The 16169-nt window shown below is 43.2% G+C and overlaps 10 protein-coding genes across 10 annotated transcripts; 9 read left to right on the forward strand and 1 right to left on the reverse strand.

The window, feature by feature from the left end:
- Positions 1 to 384: 384 nt before the first annotated feature.
- On the forward strand, positions 385 to 1716 carry I203_106933 (uncharacterized protein; the record flags this gene model as incomplete). The annotated part of the gene is made up of 4 exons (XM_019151598.1): positions 385 to 1044; positions 1107 to 1244; positions 1404 to 1535; positions 1627 to 1716. The coding sequence occupies 4 exons, from the start codon at positions 385 to 387 to the stop codon at positions 1714 to 1716; spliced, it is 1020 nt and encodes a 339-aa protein (XP_018999105.1).
- An 893-nt stretch (positions 1717 to 2609) lies between these two features.
- I203_106934 (uncharacterized protein) lies at positions 2610 to 3167 on the forward strand (the record flags this gene model as incomplete). Its single annotated transcript, XM_019151599.1, has 1 exon — positions 2610 to 3167. One exon carries the CDS (start codon positions 2610 to 2612, stop codon positions 3165 to 3167), a length of 558 nt encoding a protein of 185 aa, XP_018999106.1.
- Positions 3168 to 3990: 823 nt separating this feature from the next.
- Positions 3991 to 4569, reverse strand: I203_106935 (60S ribosomal protein eL42; the record flags this gene model as incomplete). Its single annotated transcript, XM_019151600.1, has 4 exons — positions 3991 to 4119; positions 4176 to 4234; positions 4373 to 4474; positions 4536 to 4569. 4 exons carry the CDS (start codon positions 4567 to 4569, stop codon positions 3991 to 3993), a joined length of 324 nt encoding a protein of 107 aa, XP_018999107.1.
- A 936-nt stretch (positions 4570 to 5505) lies between these two features.
- I203_106936 (40S ribosomal protein uS13) lies at positions 5506 to 6556 on the forward strand (the record flags this gene model as incomplete). The annotated part of the gene is made up of 4 exons (XM_019151601.1): positions 5506 to 5544; positions 5826 to 5959; positions 6165 to 6416; positions 6514 to 6556. The coding sequence occupies 4 exons, from the start codon at positions 5506 to 5508 to the stop codon at positions 6554 to 6556; spliced, it is 468 nt and encodes a 155-aa protein (XP_018999108.1).
- A 2692-nt stretch (positions 6557 to 9248) lies between these two features.
- Positions 9249 to 10231, forward strand: I203_106937 (uncharacterized protein; the record flags this gene model as incomplete). Its single annotated transcript, XM_019151602.1, has 2 exons — positions 9249 to 9765; positions 9840 to 10231. The coding sequence occupies 2 exons, from the start codon at positions 9249 to 9251 to the stop codon at positions 10229 to 10231; spliced, it is 909 nt and encodes a 302-aa protein (XP_018999109.1).
- Positions 10232 to 10441: 210 nt separating this feature from the next.
- On the forward strand, positions 10442 to 10729 carry I203_106938 (uncharacterized protein; the record flags this gene model as incomplete). Its single annotated transcript, XM_065518100.1, has 1 exon — positions 10442 to 10729. One exon carries the CDS (start codon positions 10442 to 10444, stop codon positions 10727 to 10729), a length of 288 nt encoding a protein of 95 aa, XP_065372830.1.
- Positions 10730 to 11019: 290 nt separating this feature from the next.
- On the forward strand, positions 11020 to 11811 carry I203_106939 (uncharacterized protein; the record flags this gene model as incomplete). The annotated part of the gene is made up of 1 exon (XM_019151603.1): positions 11020 to 11811. The coding sequence occupies one exon, from the start codon at positions 11020 to 11022 to the stop codon at positions 11809 to 11811; it is 792 nt and encodes a 263-aa protein (XP_018999110.1).
- Positions 11812 to 12589: 778 nt separating this feature from the next.
- I203_106940 (uncharacterized protein) lies at positions 12590 to 13144 on the forward strand (the record flags this gene model as incomplete). The annotated part of the gene is made up of 1 exon (XM_019151604.1): positions 12590 to 13144. The coding sequence occupies one exon, from the start codon at positions 12590 to 12592 to the stop codon at positions 13142 to 13144; it is 555 nt and encodes a 184-aa protein (XP_018999111.1).
- A 630-nt stretch (positions 13145 to 13774) lies between these two features.
- On the forward strand, positions 13775 to 14287 carry I203_106941 (uncharacterized protein; the record flags this gene model as incomplete). Its single annotated transcript, XM_019151605.1, has 1 exon — positions 13775 to 14287. The coding sequence occupies one exon, from the start codon at positions 13775 to 13777 to the stop codon at positions 14285 to 14287; it is 513 nt and encodes a 170-aa protein (XP_018999112.1).
- Positions 14288 to 14823: 536 nt separating this feature from the next.
- On the forward strand, positions 14824 to 16044 carry I203_106942 (uncharacterized protein; the record flags this gene model as incomplete). Its single annotated transcript, XM_019151606.2, has 1 exon — positions 14824 to 16044. One exon carries the CDS (start codon positions 14824 to 14826, stop codon positions 16042 to 16044), a length of 1221 nt encoding a protein of 406 aa, XP_018999113.2.
- Between the last annotated feature and the right edge of the window lie 125 nt (positions 16045 to 16169).

Genomic DNA, 16169 nt, shown 5'->3' on the forward strand with positions numbered 1-16169 from the left:
TGCAGGTAATACCTCCTTTCAATGGTATCGGGTTTCAATTTATACATGAGACATACTCACTATTTTTTATCGATTGTTGGTTTTTTCACGTGTAATCGTACTAAAGTATATAAACCTTTTTTCTGTTCAATGATACTGAAAACAGATCCACTGTTCCCCTTTTTCTCCTTGTGAAGACGTTTTAATCAAAGTATAATAACAAACATAATCTAAGCAAAAAAAACTAATCAATCAAAAGTAATTGGACTTGTACAGTATAACAAACTTCAACACGCTCACTCGATATTCTCGCATCCATAAACCGCTTGATTACTTGATCATTTGTGCAAAAGTAATTGACTTCCATTAATAAAAGACAACGACACCAACGAACAGACCAACGCGATGATTCCTCAAATTACCCTCTTCCCTTTACTCCTCTGCCTAGTCAAGGGCGATGTGATACCCTCGGGCTATTCATTACCTAATGAAGATGGTGGTGGATCATATCCTCCTCAATCATCTTCTACTTCTCAACTTTACTCAAGTTATTCTACGACTCAAGTATATTCTCCTCCCACATCGTCATCATCATGTGATTGTCATCACACAACCGCTTCTACCTCTACATCATCGACCTCAAGTGGAGCACCATTGATTGCGACTTGTCTAACACCATCTGGATCATCCTCTTCATCATGTACAATTCAACCTACCACCACAAGTTCGATCTGTACCGAATCATCCTATCCTCCTCAAATCTCCTTCTCTACATCGACATCTACCGAGACTGATATAGTCACTCCCACTTCATACGTTACTGTGACTAGTATAATCACATCTACCAACTCTATTCCAACCACCTCCGCGGAAAGTTCCGGACATGGTTATGCGATTGATCCCACACCATGGTCAACTGATTCTACCACAGCTGACACTCCCACCTTAAATGGTATTTCAGAATCATCCAGTACTGAATCATCTAGTACTCCTACTTCTACCGAGTCATCATCGACATCATCCCAGGCCGATGGTGGTGGTGAAAAACCAACATCAGGTATATCAGTGATGTTTAAAATTACCTCGATATAACATTATACAACGATACGGAATGTAAGACCGTTCAGTGGTCTGGTTCAAAAGCCGTTTGGTGGATGTTTGGTTTTTACCCTGGTTATTTCGAGAAGGTCTTTGATGTGGTTAGACATGAACCTGGTGATGGTGAACAAAAGGAACAATGGGGTGAACCTACTGAAACGATCAGAGTGAGTTGATATTTGAATTTGGACAAGGAATAGTTTGTATTGTCGAATGAGATTAAATGAAAATGGTTGGGATTGAATGGAAATGGAATGTATATTCTCCCTGTTTGAGATAGGAGATGGAATGACGATGCTGATATATCTGCTTTGACGGTGATATAGTGCACGGCCAGTGTGACTGCTTCACCCACCGAGGTATACAGCATGACGGTCGATCGGACTTCCCAACCCACTTCGACGGACGGTCCTGCTTTCTTTAGCTGTACTTCCCTCAGTGCGGCTCGGGCGACTCAGGTGAGTGCAAGGATCTGGGAAATATGACCGAGATGATGAACTAAAATGATTTAAACTTTATGTTCATAGACCTGATTGAAGGATTGATCAGTTGAAAAGGCATGAGTTGGATAATCTTCGAGAGGAAGAAATAGATGAACCATTAGGAATAATCGGTGTTAATGTACCCATACCCGACTGAGATGTTGTATTTCGTCATATATACCCGTAAAGCCAAAGATGTACGATATTGCAACACCAATATCACCTTGACCTCACAGCAGGCCATTTGGAAACAGTACCGAGGCCTAGTTATTAAAGTATTTTAGATATACTGTAGACTACCAGGATTGACTCCATTGCCACTCGATGGAAATATGAGGTACAGTCTGGTAACCCATGATCTTGACTGAACTTGACGTGTTTGTTATAAGTCAGACACCTGCTTTGGCGGTTTTTTGGGGGAGGCGGACACGACTGTGAGATGTGAATCATCCTTCTTACCCCACCTTGCTTTCTTGGTATCAAAATGATCTGTTTCTTGTGAGAGAGCTTCGCTTCTTCCGTACCTCCTACACGTCCTACACGAGAAAAAGAAAGACGAGATACTGCAGCTTCATGCATACTAGGGGTAAAGTAGCTTACACGATATACTGGAGTCGTTGCTGCTTTATCACCTTTATCCACACTTTACGCTCCAGTGGAGTATCATAGGTCTTCTGTCTTCTCACCGAGCCAAAACTTACTTCTGTGCTACTTCGTCCTTTGATTGAGTGGTTCCCAAAATAGAACCAACACAAACAGAGCGAAAGATTCGCACAGCCCAGATACGTAGAACCGTATAACATATCCCTATCTACAGTATGAGAGCCTCGGCCACTGATAACAGTATTTCTTGGTGATATATAAGCACTGTTTTCAGCAAAGTATCACAACCTCATTATCATTTCTGAAATCAGCTCACACTACCCGTATTCGGATTTGATATAGTCAACATGAGTACCGGCCCAATCCAACCTACCATTCGTCTCTCCACCTGTTGACCCTCAGAGGAAAACATTCTGTCTCGTCCATCCTGATCCTAATCGATCCATGATGGCTATCAGAGTTCGATCGAAATACCTCGATGTTGAAGGGAAGTGTACTCGAATAACTATATCTGATATCTCATCTTTAGATGGTCATACCCTAATTCCTCGGGAGGGCGATACACCATATGAGAAATATATTCTTTCGATGGATAAGGAATTACCCTCGACTACATTTTGTAGGAAATGTACCGACCTCTTTGAAAATCTTACGAAAGATCATGCGTATTGTTTAAATCAAGCTGAACAGACAAAAGATGATGTCGAAGTATCAAGATGTCTAAAAAACGGTGCCCGCTCTGTCCAAGATGCCTTGTCTGAATTTACAGAGTTTATTACTTCGAAATTCGAAGAATTCGAAGATGCTCAAGAGCATTTGATTGATAATATCCAAAGAAGCACTTCATTAATTATCAATGGATCTACTAGACTCAGTGAACAGGAAAAGAAAGATTTGGTAGATTATTGGCAGACTACGAATCGGTTCTGCACCAAGATGGCAAATCAGTATATGGTTTGGCTTATGATTCAGAACAGGATGTCGAAAGTGGAAAGAACTGGTTGAAGATGAAAAGAAAATATAATGATAGCATAAAGAAAGCCAATCCTCCCCAAGAGTAAGAGTAAAGTGTCCAAAAGTACTTCACAGTTGGACGATAGAGTGAAAGAATTATTTGGTCCATATCAATCTGTACACACTGACAGATCACAATGGGCACAATGGGCACGATTGGTTGATAAATCGAAATCTTGGACTGGATGGGACTACATACTTTTGAAGAACTTTCACATCCCCGTAAGTACGGTACAATTATACCCAATAAAATTGATACGATAAATGAGTCTTCGGCTGATAAGAAGAGATTTGCGTGCTGTACTGTAGCCACTTCGTTGCCCTCGCATAGTGGTCCTAGAGGATTGAAGTTTGGCTTCGCACATGATCCTTCTCTGGCTGACGCGGAGTCAGTATGTGCAAAATGATCTTATGTGCTTATATGTTATATGTTTTGGGTCAAGTCAGATCCGATTCAAATTGATGCAGCGATGAGATGCAGCGATGAGAAATGGATGCCAGCTGGATGATGTGTTCTGTTGAATTGAGAACAGGGTGTATGCAAGTCCTATTGGTCCAGTAAATATGGATCGGTGACATGTTATGTCACCGTACGTTGTGTTAGTACCTGCGCACAGGCATGTAGTCTCTCTGAGCTTCGATCGATCCGATATATTCGAGATCGTACCGGATGGTGTTCGGGCCATAATCATACATCATCAACATCCCTAAGCTATTTCACCTTATATCTATTTATTTTGATCCCATTCCAACGAACCACGATATTGATATTCTGTTGAAGGATAGAAAAAATACTATAGAAGATAGAAGAAGCTTAGAAAGAGATGGCGGCACCTCTTTGTTTCTTGTCACCACCGAGCTCGAAGTGCTTGCATCGCTTGAGAGAAAGTTGGTGCTTGGTCTTACAGATGGTACATTCGAGTCGGAGTACGACTTTCTTGGTCTGCAGAAAAGCAATGAGCGATGATCATGAACCATAGATAGACAATGACCACTCACAGTCTTGGCTTTCTTGTGGAAAACGGGTTTGGTTTGACCACCGTAACCGGATTGTTTTCCTGTGATCGGAACAGTAGGTCAGTATATTTCGTCCATACAAGACATACAAAGATTCGGTGGTAGGTCACATAACGACTATTCGCTATCCATCTAGTCCCAGATCTCTTTCCCCTTTGATGATGGAGATTATCACTCACGGTCGTATCGTCGCTTTCCTTGGGCAGCAAGAGAATCTTTACCCTTCTTGTATTGGGTCACCTTGTGAGGGGTGTGCTTCTTGCAGGCTTTACCCTTGCAGTCTACAACATGGTAGTGATCAGTTTACGATCACAGACCAAGCATGTGAGAAGGTCTACTTACAGGTTCGACGAGTCCTGTTGACGAGGTTGAACATTCAACGGTCAGCATTTCCATACACCTTCACACCAGATCGTCTCCCTCTCTAGATATTCTCCATCCATCCTCTTAACTGAATGATGCATCCTCCATCCACGCAACGACCACAACTCCTTCTCAATCTTGCACCAACAATCGAGAGGATGAAAAGGGGATGATACGTACTTAGGACTGCAAGAAACATTCCATCAGCATCACCTCAAGATCGAGACATAACAATTAAGAGATATCGAAACTTACATGTTGACCCTACAGATTATCCAAACAAAGCGAAAGCAAACGATACATCAGCATTCCGTCCTTTCCATCCATCCTTATCCTCATCTGATACACCTTCGACGTTGACTATACTCACATTGTTGCCGATTTTGTCGATGTTGATGGATGAAGAAGGTGTAGTGGTGTAAACTTGAATCAAGTTGAAAATCGCAGAGTGCAACAGAGTATGGTGAGTGAGTGAGCAGTATAGTGTGAGTGGTGTATGGTGTGTGGTGAGTGTGGTGGAAAAGCGGAGGTTAGCGATTTTTGGTGGACACTGTCGAAAAATACGAAACTCCGCGAAACTCCGGGCTCGATGTGGCATGCTTTATATGAAGGTGGACTTTACCGCTTTCTGTATGGTGAGTGGTGATTGGCAGAGAGAATTGTGCAGTTGGGGTTTGTCGTCTGTAGTTTGCCATCACTCTGTTGCAGTTCATCATCGACTTAGTTGTTGAAATCCATTAAAACCTTCTTCTTTCAACCTTCAAGTCTCTTAGACATCTTCCAAAAAAGCGAGTGAGTGTCACCGGCATCTCATCAATCTCAGTACGAACATACACCAACCAAACAAGCAGTAGAGATAAATTCCATAGGACATTTGCTAATCGTACAAACTCCATCGTAGATCGCTTACCCTTTCATTTTTATCAACAAAAAAGAAAGATTCGTCAAGATGTCGTTCGCTCCCCTCGAGGCTCATCAACAATTCCAAGTGGGTGTCTGTTCGTTGTTGATCAAAGCGGTTTTGTGAAATGGATGAAGGAAAGAAATCAGATGAGGAGACAGACGTTCTGTAAAGTAGAAGATTTTCAGGATGTGCAGGAGATAGAAGGATCAGATTGAAGGTGATATCGATAAATGTGCCAGGCTTTGGGACGGTCCACAGTCACTAGATAGGCAGGATATGGGGCAGGATGGGATGGAAGGGATGGGGTTGTGCGAACAGACGTATGTTCGTGACCGTGCTAATTTCTACCTCTTCTCACTACTCAGCACATTCTCCGTCTCTTGAACACCAACGTCGCTGGTCAAGGTAAGATCATGTACGCTCTTACCGAAATCAAGGGTGTTGGTCGACGATACGCCAACTTGGTCTGCAAGAAGGCCGATGTTGATCTTAACAAGCGGTGAGTTTTGTGTTCTCTTTTCAACTTTCCTTCATGAGCAGTATCAGCCAGAAATCATCAGATGGGTCGGGAGATATTTTTCCATCTGCTATCGCCTTTCTCCACACATGCTCTCATTTAACCTCATCCACCAAACACATGATATATACATTGTTCAACGACTGTTAGTAGTCGCAATACTGATCCTGTTCAAATTTTTTTACAGAGCCGGTGAATTGAACTCCGATGAACTCGAACGAATCGTCACCATCATGCAAAACCCCGCTCAATTCAAGATCCCCAACTGGTTCTTGAACAGACAAAGAGATATCGTTGACGGTAAAAACTCCCACGTTCTCTCCAACGTCATCGACCAAAGACTCAGAGAAGATCTCGAACGATTGAAGAAGATCAGATCCCACAGAGGTCTCAGACACCACTGGGGTCTCAGAGTTAGAGGTCAACACACCAAGACCACGTGAGTGTCCTCTCCATTTACACCGGACTTTTGCACCGTTCATACCGTCAGTCTCGAGTCAGCGCTGACGATCTCGTCTGTCTGCTCCACTATGTAGCGGTCGACGAGTCGGTAAGACCGTTGTCGGTAAGAAGAAGTAATCTACTCTACTTTGATGTACAGCTAGTGGTCAATCTGGGGGAAATTATGCATCGATTTACTCTTTCTTTGGTTCCATCACATGCACAAAGGAGATGCAATATCCTTTCTCAAGACCCTTATCAACCAGCACATGCAGTACTGAACGGACTAGGATACTGACTCTGATGATAATGAAGCTATCAGCTATCGGCCATTCGCGTCATCACATAATCGATGGAAAGACCCGCTAAGAATGAAGCACAAGAAAGGTCTGTACATCTAACGTTGGCTACATCTATCATTCCATATACGATCCGACCGATCCCTCCTCTATCGCCTGTTATTCACTTGCTCGACTTGTGAGCACTGGTTGAGTCAACAATTGTGAGATTTTCCGAAATATCCCCTCCTCACTATCCTTTGATAAACAAGAAGACGTGGTAAGGTATGTGCGACTCGCCCACAACAAGACAACCTTTATGATTAGCCATCCGACCGTCTCTGACAGAACCATATAAATACTGTACAGTGACGTAAATTCGCCGGTCTGAGGAGCTTCTTTTGGTATTGGTTGATAGCCCATACTACGAATCCATCTCCATCGCAGCATAAACTGACGAGTAGCAATTATAGAAGAGTTTTATAGAAGCAGTATTGACCAGGGTGAAGAGGTGAATATCTGAATTCTTTTATCCTTTCTTTCCCGGATGTTAGGCTGTAAGATTGTGGAGCTCTAGATGATAGGTACGCGCATTTATATACGACTTAGGGAGCCATATCCTTTCTCAGATATTTATATACTGAACGCCAACGGTGTTTGCTGTTTGAGTACGGGTCGATCCCACTTTTCCCCTTCACAAATTTCAGACTGACTAGATGATACCACGTCTCAAAACAGGAACCTTCGCTTACCAACAGCACTATGAGCAAATCGGATCCAAATACAAAGTACCAATACATGCTGTCTGCCTACGCACCTTCACCAAATGACGGACAACACGATAACCCACAAGACAATACTAACAAACGTACCTATACGAATGATCGTGCGACTCAGACCAGTAGGAAAACAAGTGGCAGTAGTACCAGTAAAAGTGGTGGTCGATCTCGAAAAATCAGTACCAGTAACACCAGTAATTCTGACATGATCAGAAAAGCCGATTTACACAGTGGGCGGCAAGTGATTAATTATCATTACAAAGATGGTAAAAAAGTTCTCGGTTCCATCAATACTGCCATTAGTGTCCCGAAAAGACCAAGATCGCAGACTTTACCATCCAATTCAAGTTTCAAACTGGCAACTGCTGATACAAAGCCTATGAGAGAGGCGATGATCACTTATCATGATCAAGGAACCGGTATGGCATGCCTGTGCCTATGCCTATGTTCCAAGATGGAAATGATGATACGACGGGATTTTATGCTGAACCGCAAGATGTGTATTCAAATAGGTCATTATCCGATCAAGGTCTTGATATGACTACGACTGGGATCGATCAACTTTCATTGACTGGTATTATACACAAACAAGACCACAACAATTACGATTTTTTATTTTCTGATCTTGCCAACCAATCTGGTTGCAACCCAGTCGAGATCGCGTATGAAAATAACGTATCGGGATACTTACCCTCATTCTCTTCCGCTGCTCAGCTGTATACTGCCCTGCCTGAAGGATATCACAATGATACCACCACCAGGAACCAATTCCAAGCTTATTCTCAAGGATTGCCGACGGATGAATATCATCCGCAAGCAATCCGATATCATCCTCCAGGTCAATTCGATAAGAGAAGTATGATGTGTGAGATCACCCGTCCATTCCGCTCGACAGTCAAAGTGGTGACAACACTACCCACACCACTTTCATCAATATCCCTGGTGATAGAGGACGGGATATGGAAGGTGCGGTCAACAGTTGGATTAATAATGAGGTTGTTAAACGACAACAACAATACAGAAGACAGTCTTGAAATCGTGTGGTCAATATGTGTGCAGTATTCGTTTCTAGGACCTAGTACAGTACTGCGGAATATTGTCTTGATGTGGGTATAACTGCTTTATGAATGAATTTGACTATACTTCATTACAAACAAAATTACTTCTCTGTAGAATCAGTCGATCCTAACAGGAATTACAAGGTGCAATCTAGATATGTGATTCCGTTAGTGAGCATTTTAAGACAAAGTCATACTGATTGCTCTTCCGTCACCAGACTCATCTCACTACACTCTATACTCCTAGGCCCCTTATTCAGCAAAAAGCATGGGACATTCAAATACGTTGTCATCTATTTGTAAGAACGATGATCAACCTTTGAACTTCTTCCTTTTCCGAGACTGGACTCGGCGAACCATTTGCAGAAGAGGTAAATGCATTTTTCCACTCACAAAGGAGAGATGACGATACGTGGCCGAAGCGAACCTTTAAACTCGACCGGTTGACTTTCCTTTTCGCTATCTTGGTTCTTTTGAATCAGCGTGAGATTTTACTACGCTAGTAGGACCGTTGATGACCATCCTTTCAGTATGCTTCGCACTGTGCGAAGCCCATTGCACTGCTCTGTTCCGAATCTACTTCTTCAAGAGGATGATATAAAGGGTCGGGGTGATCGCTATGTCCTGAGTATAACCTAGATGCTGTAGCCTGCGGCAGAAGTGATTCGAAGAAGCAGTTCATCAATTGGAAAATTCGACAAGATACGTTTTTGCGATGGAAGGGAACAATAATGATAATGGTAATCACCATCCATTTGATCCTTTGAACCCTTACGGACTTGTTCGTCAGCAACAAGAGCCATCTGCAGATGTCACCAATACGATGACTAACAGGTCAGTCTATCAAAGAAAAAGTCATAATGAAGAAAGTTATCAAACACCTGCAATATCTTTCACCAGCGCTGGCACTGGGTCTGGATCCGGAAGATTAGGAGATAAGAAATATCATCGAAGATTGAATAATTCTGAATTTATACGGGGCGTGCAATCAAGAAGTGAGAATTACCATTATGTCAATGGAAAGAGGGTTGCTGGACCGATTGCAAGTACAATCGCTCAGAGCAGAATCAGATCACACTCGAACACTGAAGTTACCCAACCTTCTTTGGCGAGTGCAAGAAGGAGTAGAAAAGCAGGTTTGACGGTGATTCATCATGATATCCACTCGGATACTCCCAGTGTTGACGTTGACGGTCAAGAGCCCGTTCAAACCGCTCTCACTCAACCACATGGTAATTTGGGAATTTGGGATCACAAGGATATTCAGATATGGAGTATTCTCAAGACCGATCGGTGTACGGTCCAGAAGCTTTTAGTGCTGCAGCTGAAGATGAAGGGATTGATCTCCAGGGTTTGCAGTGGGCCAACAGAGCGTTGTACGGCAATCGGGCGCTTGATACAGTCACGACGGGAATCGAGACTTTAGGATTGACTTCCTCCCAAGATCATGGTCATGGCGATACTCTCAGTTGGATGATGGGCGATTATCCAAATCAAGATAATTCTTCACATTCATATGGACCTTATTATTCGGCTCTACCTGGACCAGCGCCGGCGCTCGACGATGAGATATGCGAAATCACTTTCAGCTATACTTCCACTGGTCCGAATGCTTCCAAGCGGGTTAAAACATTCTCTGGTATCTCTGGTAAAACAGGGAAAGAGATCGAAAAGGCCTTGGAAGAATGGTCGGTATGATTATGATAGCATTTAAGGTTCATACTAGATGGAATGATGATGATGATGATCTGCAGATGAATGTCCGTGCGCATGTACGTATGTGTGTGTGTGTGTGATTACGATCACGGTCCAGTCATTGCTCAACCCAATGTTACAATATAAAAGTCGAAATTGTTATTCTTTTCCTTCTTCTTTGTCTCTATACCTGACATCACCAGCACTTCCACAATGTCCTCATACATATCGGATATACCAGCTCACTCGCCATCATCTCCGCTGTCTCCCAAGCTTACTCCGGACTTGTCATCATCATCTCGATCCTCACCGGAACCACCTTCCTTATCACCCCTCGCTCTCGACCGCTTTCCTCCCGAACTACGAATCATCATCTTTGACCATATCAAAAATACAGGTCCATCCGCATTATTCAATCTCATCTTAACCTGCCAAGAGATGTACGATCGATTCACCCCCTTGTTATATACCAGAATCACCGTGGACCAAGACAACGCTTGAAAGTTGTTTCACGGTATCATTCCTCATGTAGACCAACTCAAAAGGGCTGTCTCTTCCTTGTTGTCTCTCGAGGATCAATCACCAGGTACCGACTTTGCCATAGCTCATCCCGATGTGGTTCAACGACATGCTCGTAAAGTAGCTTTACTCGAGAACTGCCAAATTTTGATAATTCGAGATGATCAGTCCTTGAAAATCATCTCGTCAGGTCTTCGATCGACTACCCATCCTACTGATCAGCCAGTACTCCAAATTATCATTCATCAGAACAGGTAGAGGCTGGTGATGAGATGGAAGTTGATGAAGATTCTACTGGAGATGCTTCAGACAGCGATGGAAGCGAGAGTGAAATTGAGGAGGGAGAAGATGAGGATGACAAGGATCGCTTCCCTTCTTTATTCTCCAATGTGGAATCTATCTGTTTCGAGAACGACTCCTTAACCGACGTTTGGGCCAATGTCACCCGCAGCGAAATTGCATGGGTGTTTTCGGGCTTCAAACCTCATAATGTTTGTGCCACCTATGACACCTCGAAAAAGGATTTCATGACCTATATCATGCGAGATATACGAGAATGGTGGAGATTGAGAACCTTCACTTGGCATCAAGTTACCAATCCGGACTTCAGTCCACTGAACCCAGCCAAGTACCTCAACTACCATATATCTTCTATCAATACCTGTGTCATCGCCAATCACCATACCGGAACCACAGATGCACAGACCACTACAGCACAACAACAGCCTACCGACGAGTGTACATGTCCAATTACCCTTCACCATATGACCGATTTCGTCTATCGCATCGGACCTTCAAGAGAACCCCCAACAAATTTCGATAAATCCCAAAAGGCAAAATGCAACTATGTCGGATTATATAATATTCCCGAACATTATTCTCCTAGTTGTTGGTCAGAACTGGAAAAAGAACTCAAAAGCAAGGTCAAAAATCAACCTATCAGGTCAGGTAGAGTCTGGTCGAAGAATGAAAAAGACAGGATGAAGCGATGGAAAAAGGAGTTTGGGTCGTTTTTAGTGGATTCGAAGAAATGGGTTGATTGTCCTTGTTGTGGCAGATTCTAGGCGTTCAGCGTAAGTTGCAAAAATAAATATGTATGTATACAATCTGTGGATGATCACTGACCGAGCTTGAAGTTCTTCCTCTCCAGCCCAAGCTTGATTCTACTTATAAATGTAAGAGCCACTGAAATAAACACCAGTTCCGGGGATCAAAGCCCGTTTCTTTCTGATACAACACACGACAATACAGGTATTATTGAACCCTTCGTCGTTCCATTGACCAATCTTCCTGACATCGCTTTCCCTCTATCAAAATGTGTGTATGTCAGCATTTATTGGAAGATTGTGATTAACATATTCGTCTCATGTACTCGAACCTTAAGTACAGCCAACATGTCTTTAATTTTGGATCATGTATATATGTCCTTACGTTACTCCTGATGATACCAAATCAGAGCAGGTCAAATCGATTGTTGCAATGATGCGAGCTCGGCGTCATTACAGGTAGCAATATTCTACACGTACAGGACAGAATGCGAACAGATCCTTTTTTGGTTGACCTTGACGTAAGTGAGTAGAAATTCGACACAAGATAATAGAAGGGAACGAGCTTGTGAGGCAGTACAGCTCGTATCAAAGGAGGATATTCGACTCGAACCGACTAAGGGAGTCATGTTTCAGATATGAACACAACGATTGACCAAATCATCCTGTCGCCACTGTTACACTTTGACCTATAGTATCAATTCTGACTATATATCACAATCTGTATTCGATTATCCATCTCGCAATACTGCTTTCTCGCACGTTTGACCATAACAGAACCACTTGTTCACCCAGCATGTCCAGCTCCGCCAAATCTACCAAAAATCTTCTATCCGACATCGACAGCATATTCGACCGCGAATTCCAGAACCCCTCAGAAGCCTACAAAGCATACAATGCATTATGGAATATCAATCGCTCCCTATTCCCAGATAACAAAGCATCTCGAAGTGCCAACAGTACGATTGGCACATGGGACGAATCCGACCTTTCCGAAAGGTTCAAATCGGATCTCGAAACTTTGGAATCAACGATGTCTCAGTTGAAGCCGAATGTCCAAAGATCGGATCGATGGAGAACAAGATTAATTAGTACCGTTCTAAGTAAAGGGTTGATACAGATGGATAAGAAAGTCAGGAAGGAGAACGGGAAGAACGCTAAATTATGGAAAGAGATTTGTAAAGATCCTAGAGTACAGAGAACGTTAAGCGAGTGCGAAAGCGAAGGCCGTAAGACCAAAGATGCTTATTCGGACTATGATTCACACGAGGATAGTGGATATCATACTGAAAGACGCACTAGTAGGAGTGATTCTGGTAGTGAAGGGTGGTACAGTGACGATTCATGGTGAACTACTTACAATGCGATAAAATAGGATTGTTTGTCGTGACAGATATACATGTGTTGGTCAGATGATCAAGCGGTCAAGGGTTTTCTTCCTGTGTTTCATGAAACAATATTCATCCTGAAGATGGTTCAGCAACGCCATCCTGAAGAATTGGTGAGTATGCGAACCCAACTAACGTACTGTACCTTTTAAATTTGCCAACAGCAGAGCCCTTCTGGGCGAATGCACCAGGAGGATAAGATGCTATACAATGCACCATAAAATGGAAGGTTTTCCTGACTCGATTGATTTCGTATACCTCCATGACGAGATATTATACGTCGAATTGCAAACGTACTCAAGCATATCCTTTGTACTAATTGGGGACTTGTATCAGATGAAAAGAGCCGCTCAGTCTTCTCACAAAGGTGCGACAGGAGACCTTGTCTTAATCATAATCAACGACTTCAGACGCTTTCGTCGACCTCAACTTCTATGACTTTTTGGAAGCACATAGATCAAAAAGCATGAGATTATCTGTATTCGCCATTGTCTTACTCTTGATCAGATCCCCCTCATGTTCCACACCCTCTGTACCTCGATTATATCTCGCAATCATCAAATACTCAGTTTGAACCTTTTTCAAACCACAAGATGTCTTCGAGTCAACAGACCGCCACCCAGCCCTCTTTGGGTGATACCTTACGAAACGTCTCACAGACCATGAACCAGGATAATATTTCCGAAGTCCTGTGTGCGGCCTATACCATGAGCAGTCTCCGCCATAAGCTAAAGAGTAATGACGAGTCTACTGCTCCGCGAAGAGAGGATTTTGGCACGTGGGATGAATCGGAATTTTCGGAAAAGTACAAAACCCAAATTGATCTTCTTAATACACAGATGGATGAAGTCGTTTCCCATCATAGCAAGATGGGGTTCAGAAGGAATTTGGATCCAGGTTATCTTAGTCTTCGGCTGACTCTCAAATGTATGGTCCCGATCGTAGAGGCGGGAGCTGCAAGGGTCAAGGAAGCCGAAAAATCTTTGGAAGAATCTTTGGTAGAATTACGGGCCGTTACAGAGTCGTTCTACGACGCTTTCCTCTCTGAGCGCTCTTCAGTCTCTCGAGCTCAGAGGACAAGTGATCATGACCAGTACATCGTATAGTCCAGTATGGTCATGAGGTATTATGGTATTCCTTTTTAATGTATATAGCACATGTTTCGCGCGGACATGCAGTGTGATTCTCCAAAAAAACGTGAGGGGATGATGATTTTAGAGTTATCTGTTGCGTGGGCATGGGAGTATTCATATGCATGTTTTCGGTGATTCCGAATCTTCGGCTTCTAAATGGACCGACGCGAGCTGATAAGGCGGTGTGTGCGTAACGAACATCAACTGATCGAGTCATTCATCAACATCCACCCGTTCTACTCGTACTACTCCGTACCGTCATGTCGATCCATCCCATCATCATAACAAGCTAGGCTCACTGTTATCTCCCCTGTCTACTCCCAACAAGCGTTTTTTCAATGATGTCTGAGCTCGATCGTTCCGACTCGTCGAACCTCAGAATAACCTGTTCCTCACCCTCCTTCCCGCTCGACCGTCTGCCTGCCGATTTATTGCTTCAGCTCATGGAATGCCTCTCATTGGCATGCGAGCCACCTACTCTCCTTAGTCTAATACGTTGTAACAAAGAAATGTATTCTTACTTTGGCAAGTGTTTATATCGAGATTTGGTGTTGGATAAGAGAAACGCTTGGAATGTGTGTTTAGGTATAGACTGGGATTTAGATTCGGTAGATGAGAAAGGTGTGGGCCCTGGGAACATGAGAGCTGAGAGGGAAGACACTGTAGAACACCAACGGGAAGGTATCTTCAAGAGGCTCGCACAAGTCCTCAAGTTGAAACGTCCATCCATACAACAAATTACTGAACCATCCGAGCCAGAAAAAAACCCATTCCCACCTCCGATTCCTGCTCCATTCGGTCTCGATACCATCAGTATTCATCATCGCAAAGTCCAGCTTCTAAATCATGTTCAATTCCTCTACATTACCGACCTCGAATCAGCAGCTTACGTCTGTAGAGCTCTCGGTACAGATATAGTACCCCGATCCGAACCTAAAGATCGACCATGTTCCTACCCTCATCCTCCCGCCAGAACATTCAAGAACGTCCAGACCATCGCACTAGGATTTGACCTCATGAAAGCCGAAACGAGTTTTTTCGGTTCTAAGATAGGTGGATTGTTGATGGGAATGAGCTGGGATCAAATAGGTTTCTTCGATCCTTACCAACATCCCAACCCGGAAAATACCCTACATACCCTTGCATGTACTCTCAAGCCAAAACAGGTATGCTCAACTTGGTGTAGAGGACTGGAAAGACCATGGGATTGTACGTTCTTCTGGAAGATGAAGGATTTAGTGGCCAGTTGGAAGTTAGAAAGTTTCACTTGGCATAGTACGGAGGGACTTATGGATCCTGGAAGATCAGCTGGACTATATTTGTTGGACGAGACTAGAGCAGTCACGTCTTTCTTTCCTCCCAATATACCTAGAATCCGAGCTTCCAATCATCATTCCTTGACTGACCGATGTGGTGGATCTGGAGAGTCATGTGAATGTAGGAAAGCTCTTAAAGAAATATTGATCCATCTCACTTTGGAAGATTGGTCGGACGAGATTAGGAATGAGGAAAGAAAGGTAGATTTAATAGGTTATTCATGTCTAGAAAAGATTGGTACAAATGATATTTTGAGAGCAGTAGTAGAAAGTCAACAATACTTGGAAAAAGATGAAGATGAGATTCAAAGAACTAGAAAGGACTGGGACGGTAGGAGGGAATGGATAGGAAGTAATTTTAGGATATTGGACATTGATGAAGCTGAAGGGTGTGTATGCTGTGGGACGAAGTGAAATGCATGAGCCGCATGAAAGCTTGACAATCCAGTTGGACATTACCAAAAACAATGTGAAGAAGATCTTATATTGGGTCGAGATGAGTCTCACACGACTTCAATACTTTCTATCCCTAATTGACC

The sequence above is a fragment of the Kwoniella mangroviensis genome, chromosome 2 (assembly GCF_000507465.2).
Source record: "Kwoniella mangroviensis CBS 8507 chromosome 2, whole genome shotgun sequence".
NCBI lineage: Eukaryota > Fungi > Basidiomycota > Tremellomycetes > Tremellales > Cryptococcaceae > Kwoniella > Kwoniella mangrovensis.